Source organism: Mytilus edulis, chromosome 1 (genome assembly GCF_963676685.1).
Source record: "Mytilus edulis chromosome 1, xbMytEdul2.2, whole genome shotgun sequence".
NCBI classification, from domain to species: Eukaryota; Metazoa; Mollusca; class Bivalvia; order Mytilida; family Mytilidae; genus Mytilus; species Mytilus edulis.
This window is the reverse complement of record NC_092344.1, coordinates 39,277,612-39,290,055: the sequence shown is the minus strand read 5'-3', so window position 1 is coordinate 39,290,055 and position 12,444 is coordinate 39,277,612. Positions and strand designations below refer to the sequence as shown.

The window sequence follows — 12,444 nt, the reverse complement described above, 5'->3', positions numbered from 1 at the left end:
CACATGTCAGAAAATGCTTTGGTTTTTGAGTGATAAGCCAAAAACTGCATTTTACCCCTATGTTCTATTTTTAGCCATGGCGGCCATCTTGGTTGGTTGGCCGGGTCACCGGACAAAATTTTTAAACTAGATACCCCAATGATGATTATGGCCAAGTTTGGTTTAATTTGGTCTAGTAGTTTCAGAGGAGAAGATTTTTGTAAAAGATAACTAAGATTTACGAAAAATGGTTAAAAAATTGACTATAAAGGGCAATAACTCCTAAAGGGGTCAACAGACCAATTTGGTCATGTTGACTTATTTGTAGATCTTACTTAGCTGAACATTTTTGCTGTTTACAGTTTATCTATATCTATAATAATATTACCCCATGTCAGATTTGCTTTAAATGCTTTGGTTTTTGAGTTATAAGCCAAAAACTGCATTTTACCCCTATGTTCTATTTTTAGCCATGGTGGCCATCTTGGTTGGTTGGGCGGGTCACCGGACACAATTTTTAAACTTCATACCCTAATAATGATTTTGGCCATGTTTGGTTAAATTTGGCCCAGCAGTTTCAGAGGGAAGATTTTTGTAAAAGTTAACGAAGACGGAAGCAGGACGATGGACGCCGGACGCCAAGTGATGAGAAAAGCTCACTTGGCCCTTCGGGCCAGGTGAGCTAAAAAAAAGAATTGCTGTGTACATGTTTATCCCATAAGTTTAAGCCACAGTGGCGGATCCAGGGGGGGGGGGGGGGGGGGGGGGGGGGGTTCCACGGGTGGAACCCCCCTTTTTTTATGGACGATCAATGCATTTGAATAGGAGCATATAGTTGGAACTCCACCTTTACTCTGGGTTGGGAACCCCCCTTTTTAAAATGACTGGATCCGCCACTGAGCCAAATGAAAGTTGCTGTTAAGTGAGTTTTTATTATTGTTGTTTGGGGTTTTTGTCATTTGCTCAGATTAATGCCATTCCCTCTTTCTTTTGTCATAATTATTTTCCCTCAGAAACTGTGTAGCTGAATTCGTTTAGTTCTAGCAGAAATGCAAATGAAAAGAAAGCAATAAATGTAATGGAAAAAAGCATTCTCAAATGTTCATAAAATAAAATGAACAAAATTTGCCAGTCCCTGAGAATTGTTCATAGAATCATTCTATACACAAAATGCAGTGGGTATTTTTTTTGCAAATAAAAGGAAAAGGAACAAATGTTTTCATCACTGAATTGATTTTATATCTTATATTGTATATGTATTTATATTTTTCAAATCTATAACATACATTTCCTCTAAGTTGATAACAGACACATCTGGAATTAGATTTTATAAGCTGGCAAATTTGTACCAACTTGATGAGCCTAATTTTTTGTGAAGGCAGTTAATTTCCAGCAGTGGGTTAGACATTTGGTAAATGTAATTTCTTCCAAAAAACATTAAGGATTATATAAAAAAAATTTGAGAGGACAACCATCCACATATATTTCCAATGTTGAACATTAAGTTTTTCTTATCAAGTGAGCGCCTGGAGGGAAAAGTTATTACATGTATGGACCTGTTTGATGATGTCACAATTATGAGCTCCTACACAGGCAAAATAGTTCTGTGAGTGTTATGCACTTTTTATTTATCTCAATACAATTTTTTCATTGTATTTATATGAAATTATAAGTAATAAAGGTTATTTTATTGATTTTTTTATGGTTAAAGACTGTTTTTCATTCACAAACTTAACATGAAGCCCAAAAATTGTGAGTAGGCCAGTTTTCACATCAATAAACTCCTTCTAAATAACTTTATTACTTTTAACTGTTTCATAAACTCTATCATTTTTGTGTTTACCTGATTGGATCTTTGGATGTGATAAGATACCATGCTAATCTCAATTTCTGCCACACTGATAGTGAAGCTAATGCCCTTTTAAGAGTAATCTGTATTGGTCTGTCTCCTAAATATAATCTACAACCTGGGATCAGTTTAGCCTGAAGTCAATAAAACAATAGTTATTAGTATCAAACAAGTATTTCAATTTCTATTCGCTATTACCTCTTCATTTCCAAATACAGTAGACAAAAAATTCAAATTAAATCGGTTATTTTCTTACTCTAGAGATTACAAGTCAAGTAAAGTTAACATATCGTGTGCTGTAAGACTGACAATGTATTTTTTGGCCAAGTTTTCTTTCGCCAATGCTTTATTATCTAGAAGTTATTTATGGCAAAATGCTATTGTTTAAACCTTAAACAGATGTGAATATCAACTGTAAATAATAAATATCTTTACTAGAAATTTTAATGCGCTTAAAAGTAATCACAGTTTATGATATCAAATTGTGTGAAAAAGTTTATCCCTAAACAAATGTTAAAGATGTTATATAAACAATTTAATGAAAAGAGCACAATTTCATCTTTTTATTTCTTAAACCTTATATAAACTTTCAGGTAAATATTATAAAGAAATTCTACCTATTTCCACTATATGTTTAAAGTTTAGCATCTTTCGCATTAAAAATTGAAATTTTTCAAAAACAAGCACACACACACACCGTTATATATTTGTTTATCATGTTTATATTATTAAAGTATTATACATCAGTTTTTGAAAAGACCTCATTTATGAAAATATTTTGAATTTCATCCGAGACCATTTTTTACCTCAATCAAAACTTACTTCATTAAAAGCTCTTCTAAATTCTCCACCAGGAGCCATTCCCAATTCTTTAGTTAAATGAGCAGACATGCTTAGCAGTAACAAATGCATTACTCCTTGAACTAATCCACTCTGCAATAATAAAAATTTCTAATTCACAACATATAAGACACATCTGCTAACTTCTCAACAAGACCATTCCCTCCCAATTATTGTTTAAATCAAGAGTTAGTTCTCTTAGAATATACAGTTATAAAAAATTTCTAGTATTAAATTAAATTTTACAGCAATTGCTGAAAACATAAAAATATGGTATAAGTTTATATCACTGATATTATAAAATATCAACAAGTATATTACATGTATAAAGTTTTTTTATGTAACATTACTACTTAATTTGGCAATGAAAAATGAGACCATTTAAAGCATTTATATGTTGCTGAACCAAGGCCTTTAAAATTTTTAACTGAATCTTTGCAGCTAGTTATGTTCATCTAAATGTAGTCAGTTTAACATAGAAAATATTTTACTAAAAAGTGGTTCTTCTTTCCTGCATATTATGATTCGAAAAAACAAATAAAAAAATAGGATTTTTCTTAAAACTGTTTTGAGGACCGTCCTCAATATACATGATATCCAGGGAAGGCATTTTGAAAATTAGGTAACTATCAATAGAAACAGTTGAGATTTCCCTGTATCTCATGCTGGATTAATTAAAATAGCCCATACATTTCAAAACATTAAAGAAAGATGGATATTCCAAATGTAACTATGGTTATATGTCTGCAAGAAGTATGACAACCACTAGTACTCCTCACCTGCTGTATGGATAATCTGATTTTTTCAAAGTTAATGTTTTTGGCTTCTTCCAATAAAGTTTCTTCGTCTAAATGTAATATATTAACTCTACTGTTACACAATTCTACCATAACTACATTAGGTTGGACCCTCTGTATCACCTGAAAGAAAAGAAAAACAGTTTATAAACATATTTTGTGGAAGATTTTTTTTTTTAAACTGGTTTACAATTGAACAAAGCATGTTTTGGCTGTTTGAAGAGAAAACTATCAGTTCATTAGAAGCACTTTTTTGAAGATGGTGATACTAATTTTCTATGGTTGTCAGTTAATGTTTGTGCAATTTATTGCCTTCAAGACTCCATTTTTTTTTTAAATTGATGTGTGAATAAAATACTTGTATTCAAAACATACACGTAAAATTGAGAATGGAAATTGGGAATATGTAAATAGTTATCAAAAGTACCAGGATTATAAACAACAGACGAATAACATAACGCAGGCAGAATGTATCTGTACTCCTCAAATGCTTTCACAACTAGTACAATTTTAATTTTCAATGCTTTCTACTTAAAACAAATTTTCTTTCAATTAAATAAAATAGAAATTAATTTCAAAGTTTTTTTGCAAGCCATTTTTTTTTCCAAAATGTACAAAAAACAATGACTTCTTATCTTTAATTAAGCATTTTTTTTATTTAAGCAGAACAATATATGAATAATTTGATTTGATTTCTGTGGAATCTTTTGCATTCATGTAAACTAAATTTTATCACATGAGAAAACATTATTTTTGTGGCTACATTACTGTGGATTCATTTATTTTCGTGGATAGCGGAACACTTGTATGTTTTTCGTGGATAACGGCACACTTGTATGTTTTTGTTGATATCGGAACACTTGTAGTTTTCGTGGATATTTAATTTTGTGGTTTTGCTAAGGTGTACATACAAGCCTATAGAAAATTTGTAATTAGCTGAAAATTTAATTTCTTGGTTGACCTGTTCCCGTGAAATCATCGAAAATTAGTATCCAACGAATTATAATGGATCCACAGTATGATTTCCACTGAAATTATCTGCACTCACTAAAATCAGTATATGATATTACTATTTGTTACTTTGGTGGTAGTTAACACCATTTCCAATGACCTAGGCTACCTCATGTCTGCCAGTATTTATTGGTGGAGGTAGCCAGAGTACTTTAAGTGTACCACCAACCTACTGCAAAAAAACTGTCAATCATTATCAATTAAAGGACGACATCAAAAGTTCAATGAAGGATAAAAAACTTAATTCACATAGCTTTTTCACTGACCCCCACTCCCCCCCTCCCTCTTAACTTAATTTGGGAAAAATTGATTGACCAATAGGAATATATGTAAAATCGATTTAAGATTAACAAAACTTGCAGCAATCTTGCCCGCCCCCCCACCCCCCCCCCCCCCCCCCAACCAAAAGTTTTTTATCCTACGTCAATCTTTTGATGTCGTCCCTAAGTTCATGAATGTACTAACCTTAGATACATCATTTTGGCTTTCCTCACTAAAATGAGCAGTTCCTATAAGAAAGACTTTACTGCCCCAACCAGTATCTAATACAGTGACTGTGGATGGAAGATCTGGGTCAGCCTTTTGGCAGACTGTAAATTGTTGTTCTAAATTATCTTCAATGTCAGTTTCCTCTCCATCATTACTGCCATCTTCTCCATCATCATCTTCAAAGTCATCACTGTAGTCATAGTTACCTGCTAAAACAATTACATTTCATTCACAAATAATAAGTTAAATAAATGAGGAATGTTCCCATGTGTACACAGATGATGCCCCCCACTTGCATATCAATTTTTCTAATGAGAAACCATAGCACACCTTCTTACTTTAACAAGACATTTGGCAAATCCCTGAAATTATAGACTATAATCATTGACTTAAACTTATGTCTTCCTTCATCTATACATGTATATACATAAAGAAGTCACTACAGAAAAAAAAGAAGGCAAAACAAACACATAACAGTTGTACAGTACTGAATTTGATAGTAAAATGTTCACAATAAATAGAGAAGATTGTGGATGAATTGACTCTGAAATTTGTCTTTGCATATAAATGATATATATGTTGTGTACAAGTTATCATTTTGTACAAATTATAATACATTTATGTATATATGAATTCACAAGGCATAGTTACTTCCTTACAGGGTTGTTAATGAGAGTGTTACAATGTATCACCTCCAACCATCTGAATTACAATGTCTACATTTTTATGTGTGATTACCACTTTTTGGTCATTGCAATTTATGATATGTACGATACTTCATAGTTCATACTTAAACTAGGAACTTGTTGCACTCTATCATACCAGGTTATTTAAATGTAATTATTAAACCGTCAATGCAAAAATCTTCAGAATAAATGCATTAAAGTTTATTTTCAATTATATAACAATCCTAATGATATTTTTTTTATATGAATTCAGAAATACAACTTTAATTTGTAGTCTGTCCTTTATAAGCCCACCTTCATCATCAGACACATCAGGTCCTTCAATGATGACTGTACTTTCTGTTATCGCTGTGCTGTCTGTTAAACTGTCAATGCCTGACAGTTGTGGATCATTAACACTGTGATCTCCTGAACCATCTAATAGGCCTTCATTTTCAGTCATATCTCCTAATAAAAAATACAAAATGTACATTTATTCCACATTTAACTAGATCTATTTGAGATAGGAGTGATCCCTGTGGGCCACGCTGTGAATAATGTGTGGTAGAAAGTTTGTATTTTTATCATACATGTCATAGGACATGGGGTTCCAAAACCAATGTTTTTTTACCTTGAACTTTAACCTAAGAAGTTTTACGTACATTATGACACACAAAGACAGGCTGATCACTATAGGGGGACCACCATTCAGCAGGGCTTAATAAAACTAATATCAGGGTTGGCAAAAACCCAGGTTTTATGAGTATTGCCCAGCCCAGTGGGAAATACTGGGAAAACCCGGGTTTTACTGGGTAATACTGGGTAATATAAAAAAAAAAACTGGCCTGAACTTCAATGAAAATTGAGTAATCAAACACAAATGCAACACATTTAAGATATTAAATATAAATAATATAAAAATATTTTGATTAAAAATTAAAAGTTTGCTTGTTTGAGAGTCTTATAAAACAAGTGTATAAATTTGAGAAGTTATTATTCTACAAATGTAGCAACTGTGGGACGAATGTATATGAAGACACATTAGATAAATATTAATGGAAAAAGCCTTCCTCAATAATTCTAAAAATCTATTAAATCTCCCATAGGTCTAGATTGGTCAAACTGTTAAATAAATATAACTAATATATTAAGAATGAACAATATATAAAAAATTACTTTTAAATAATTTATCTGTACATCCCTTATTAATAAGTAATTATTCAGATTAGAACACAGATACATGTATGTTTATATACAGTACAAAGTACTACAATTTTCTCGAAAGCCATCCCAAACTCCAAACACCAATTTTTTTCCTGGTGTGACACCAGGAAACTCCGACATCCCTCCCTAAATTCTCGGAGAAATTTGGGAGTATTCCCTCTGACTTTCACATAAATTCGCTACCTTTTGTTTATTGTACATGTACATGTAACAATAATCAGCCTTTTCATTTCTATAAGTGTTAGGGGTCATCCATAATTGCCAACCATTTTCCAAAGTGTACAAAACGTACACTTTTTCAGACCCCCCACCCTCCCCCAAAAAGTGTACATCAACCATTTTCAGATTACAAGAGAGGAATCAATCATTCTTAATAAAAATAAGATCCTGTTTATTATATTTTAGTTTAATATAGAAATTTGCATTGAAAATAAACTAAAACATATCTGACTGTTTTATTTGATGATATCTATCTGTGATGCTTGTGTTTTGTCAGAATAAATGAGTACAAAGATTAGTGTTTGCCCTATCACACAGTGGGAATGGTAACTCCAATGAAAAAGGGCACCTAGAGCATGCAAAAGATTAACAAAAGGGCACATAAATTATGCTAAGAATCTAAGAAAGGGAAATGCATGGTTATATTGCATTGGTAAAGTATGGACTAACAGTTGTTGATGGACTCAGAGCTCGAGACAACAATCAATAAAAGTGTAATGTTTTAAAACATTTTAAGTTTTTAAATTTCCCGCCTGTATTTCTATTTAAAAGGTCCCTGTAAATTTGCCATTCATGTCACTATTATGGTTTATGTATATATACTGTAAGGGAGCTACCATTTGATTTTTATGGGGGGGCTAGGATGAAATTTGAAAAAAATAGGCAGGACAGGAGTTTTGAGGGGAAAAAAAAGGCAGGATGAGCAACTTGGTAAAAAAAAAAGGCAGGATGACAATTTGTGTAAAAAAAGTCAGGATAAACTAGTAAAAAAAAAAGGCAGGACCGAATAGAGTAAAAAATAAAAAGGCAGGACAGGGATTACAACTAAAAAAAAAAGCAGGACAAAATTTTTCATCCTAGCCCCCCCATAAAAATCAAATGGTAGCTCCCTAAGTTGTACATATATTGGATATTTTTTAAGTTATGGTTGAACTTCATATGGAGGTGCTCCTAACTAAAGGAGGCTTACACTAAGAGGAATAAGTTTACTTCCCGTTTACTGGTTTACTATTTTGGAATGCATTCACAAGGAAATTAATCGAAGGACCAGTTTAAAATCGTTTCACAAAATGGTGTCTTGTCAAAATCTAAAACATTCAAAGAATTTAGTGTTTCAATCGATTTTGTTTATTAAACAGAGTGAAACAATAACGATCTATAATAAAGCAGGGAAATTGACAATCGGGGGTACTTGGAAATGCTTGCAAACTTTTTGTTTAAATAATTTTACTCAGTTCACATTTTTGAAAGATTTAGTTTTCATATGATTTGATCTTTTAAAATAGTTCAATCCGGATTGAGGAGAATTATGATATCGAAATAAATATCATCAAGTGAAAATAGTAAAGAAGAAATAAGAAGAGAAACACACCCAAGCCAATTCTCGATTTTATACATCGACCTCCTCTACGGAAACGAAATAAATTTCGGAAATAAAAAAAAAGCGTACAGTAAAAATGTTGATTTTTTAACCCCCTCCCCCCAAGTGTGCGTTTTGTACACTTTGGAAAATGGTTGACAATTATGGATGACCCCTTAATGACATGACCATGTAGAATGTTTATTTAGCAATATGATTGCATAGCAATTTAAATTTACAATTCAATTAAACACTGCAATAAAATGCATTTTTCACAAGTTTGGATTATTGAAACAATGCTTGAAAATTAACAAGGTAACCTAAAATTTGCAAATCTTGTATTCTGCCTACATGTACATAGAATTAGTGAAGAAGAGAATGAAATTGAATTTTCAATTTTCTAGAAATTACTCTCTACAGTCATGATAGTTATCTGAACAAAATGTATATATTCAGCTATAATACTCATTACTGGGCCTAAAATAAAATATTGTTTGTTTCCCCAATCCCGACCGACCCTTCAAAAACGGTCCGACTCATAGAATTTTATTGTCATAACTAAGTTAAATATTATTTTATTCATTTCCCGTTTGAAGGCTTGCCAGATTGATGGATATTGTTCCTTTTGACTAGCTTTTGGAAAAAAATAAAATTATTTCCCTACCTACCTACCCACACCTGGCTTGGCAGGGTCGGGATTGGGGAAACATACAATATATTAATTTAGGCCCTGTGAAGCTACATATATGCATGTACAACAAGTCTTTACTATTATGTGTTGAAATTAATAAGCTTGAAATATCATAATACCCAGTATTGCCCAGTATTACTCAGTTCTGGGAGTATTGCCCAGGCTGGGAAAACCTGGACCTGGGTTTTCCGGAGCGGGTTATACTTTGCCAACCCTGAAACTAATACATGTTTGCCTTCATTTTCAGTCATACATTGTATTTATCAACTTCAAAAATATGTATACAAAATGTTTTTCAGTATGAACATTTGTACATGTACATGTATGTAAGCAATGACCAAATGGCTCTCCCTTGACACCATTTGCGAGTATGGTCTTGAGGAAACGATGATAGTCCGTCGGAAGGTGATGATAAATGGCCGACCCGTTTTAAGAGAGAGCCATATGTCTTGCACGTTAAAGACACCCTTGTAGATTTCGAAAAAGAGCAGGCTAATGCCGCTACAAGGCAGCACTCGCACCCACAAAGTGGAAAGGGATTAATATAAGTTGCAAAACTTGTTTCCCAATCCACTATAAATAAATATGTTTAAACTAAACTAATGACCATGATGACATGCTTCCTACAACTTTATAATTCTTTCTCATCATCCTCACGCACTGGACCTATAATATGTGTGTCTACTCTAATATTATGTTAGATTTATTCAACTTTTAACCAGTTTTAGTTTTTAGATGCAAGCTGACAAAAAAAATAATAATCAAGCAAAATCAAGCAAAAAAAAATCATTGTTTTGACAGTATTATTTATTATAAATGATTTATTGCAGCCACCCTGCTAATACTTAATAAACAGTTCACAATGTATACTGTTACCATGGGTCCTACTTGTTTCCGGAAAAAGGCGTACGCCTTTCGCCGGTGGCGAACGCCCGGTGCACTTGTTTCACAAAATTTTGGATGCGCGCGCAATAACGGCTTACGCCGCCCTCGCCTATCTCAGGACTCAGGCGAAGGCGGCGCATTTTCATTTCAAGATGGCGGAAAGAGTGTAAGTGAGAAAAACTAAAGGTTACAAATACTGAAAAACAACCAGCACACGAAAAAATATTATTGTTATGTGCAATTTATCTTCATACTTCGAAGATGCTTAGATGGTGAAGAGAAAACGTTTTTTTTTTTAAACATAATAATTAATCTCTAAACCTATTACGAAACAGAAAATTTCTTTAAAAACAAAGCAATGACAACCTTAAATACAATTAAATTAAGATAATAAAAATATTAAAGCATGAATATTTTCGTCAATGTTTTAATAAAACTCCTTAAATATGTAATTATGCAAAAATGCAGATTTAAAGGCTAAATTATTATTTTCCTAATGTTGGATGATATGCCGGTTTACTTGTTTTGAGTCAAAATACGGCGTACGCCGTTAGCCGTTCGCCGTTCGCCTATCCTTTGTGAAACAAGTTGGACCATGGTTACAATAACCAATAAGAATGAAATAACGATTATTAAACATGAGGAGGATGAAAATTCAAAATTGATTCATTTCTTTTGACATTTTCCCTTGACATCATAATGCTGTCTACCAGGCTGCTGATACCCACAGGGAATTTAAACTATGCCAGCGGTGGCATCGACCCAGTGCTTAGCTTTGAGAGATAATTTACTTATTTATTAAAACGTTTAGCAAAACCCTCAAGTCCTCAAGACCCTTCACTTTAGGAATATAAAATACATTTTTGCACCTAACTCTGTAAAATTTGAAGGACCTGAATTTCCAGATTTATATAATACATGTACAAACATTCCAGAAATTCAGGTCCATCAACATGATCAAATTTTACTAAATTTGGTGAAACACTTAAAATTTTATACTCTCAAAAACGAAATCAGCTAAAAGTTTAATAAAAGCAGTAGATTATTGTCTACTTTGGGCAGAACTATGACTTATTTAATCATTAATTTGGGAAAATTATCGAAATGTTTTGCACAAACAATTACATAAATATGAATTTTTATACTTTGTATTTGCAAAGATTTCTAGTCATCATTGGAAATTTGATGGCAAAATTGAGTCTCAATGTCCAACCAAAAAAATGGCTTCTGCGTTGTGACGTAGCAGGAAGACATCAAAGCCAAAAAATAAAAATAGTCTTTAAAGATTATTTGGACAAATGACAAGCTGTGCACAGGCCATAATCAATTTGAAAACAACATCGACCTGAAACTGGGTTGCAATTCAAAACATTTAAACAGCGATTCTTGCCATGGATAGAAACAAGTGTCTGTGCCTTTGACGCCTTATGATAAAGGGCATTTCGACCCTGAGAAGGAATTGGGGGGGGGGGGGTGTCAATCCCGAAATCCTGAGCTTAAAAACACCCGATCCCAGAGTCCCGATAGAGGTCCTATCCGGGTATCCCCCCTCGAGGATGTTCATGGCACAAACTTCAAAAGTACAGTATCATGAGTATGGTGATGTCTAAAGTGCTGTTGTCCCCTTCCAATCAACACCCAAGTTAGGATAAACTTTAAAAAGGGGATCTAACCGACATAATACTAAGAAACAAGACTATGAAACAGAAAAGGAACCATCGTGCATCTACAACTACTACATAATTTTACAGTAAAACTAAAGACTAAAGTAGCCAGTACACGTATGGACACATTTAGTAACAAAATTATGCATGTTGCGGATCACTTCAAGATTATATTGGGTAGAAATGTTTGCAAAGAAAGCGCTCAATCATTTTCAATGTCGTGTCACTGCATATCTACCAGAATTTGCAATATTTGTGGATATTTTACTTTTTCTTTCGAGGTCTTCTTCCATCACGTATACTTCCGGTTGTGTACGTCTAATTTATGACGTTTCACACATTTATAAAAGTAACATACCTGTCTACTTCGGGCGCTTTTCCGTACAACGTAGTCTATATGCAAAAAAAAACGATAGAAAAGAAAAATATGCTACTAATTATCTCTGCTCGTCTCTAATTAAAATATATTTGTTTAAGCCGGAACAAAAAACCATATTTCTATAACAATAGTTAATTCACCGGCGCCAGCAATTTGTTCTTTTGCCCGTTCAGCTCTTTGTAAAGAGTGGTAATTATATGACCCCTCAAATCGCACAAGTATAAAAGACATTTTGAATAACAGAAAGCATGTTTCTAATTTTGAATTTAAGAAAGTATCTAACGAAAATGTCGATAAAATCTTGAATAAGATAACATCAGGAAGGCTACAGGAGCTGATGGTATTCCAGCAAAAATAGTAAAAAATTGTAAATTAATCTTATGCCATTGTTA

The 12,444-nt window shown here is 32.9% G+C and overlaps 1 protein-coding gene across 5 annotated transcripts in view; it reads right to left on the bottom strand.

Moving 5' to 3' along the window:
* LOC139482390 (traB domain-containing protein-like) overlaps positions 1-12,099 on the bottom strand; it is a 19,888-nt gene extending 7,789 nt beyond the window's left edge. The window contains exons 1-6 of one of the 5 annotated variants that reach the window (XM_071266308.1): positions 12,032-12,099; positions 5,946-6,098; positions 4,942-5,174; positions 3,448-3,588; positions 2,651-2,761; positions 1,823-1,962 (exon numbers count right to left, since the gene is read on the bottom strand). In XM_071266308.1, coding sequence (XP_071122409.1) covers positions 1,823-1,962; positions 2,651-2,761; positions 3,448-3,588; positions 4,942-5,174; positions 5,946-6,093 — 773 coding nt within the window. In that variant the 5' untranslated portion in view covers positions 6,094-6,098; positions 12,032-12,099. Of the gene's footprint in view, positions 1-1,822; positions 1,963-2,650; positions 2,762-3,447; positions 3,589-4,941; positions 5,175-5,945; positions 6,099-11,911; positions 12,011-12,031 lie in introns of those variants that run through there. The other 4 variants (XM_071266285.1, XM_071266296.1, XM_071266304.1 and 1 more) reach the window with 4 other exon arrangements.
* Positions 12,100-12,444: the final 345 nt, after the last annotated feature.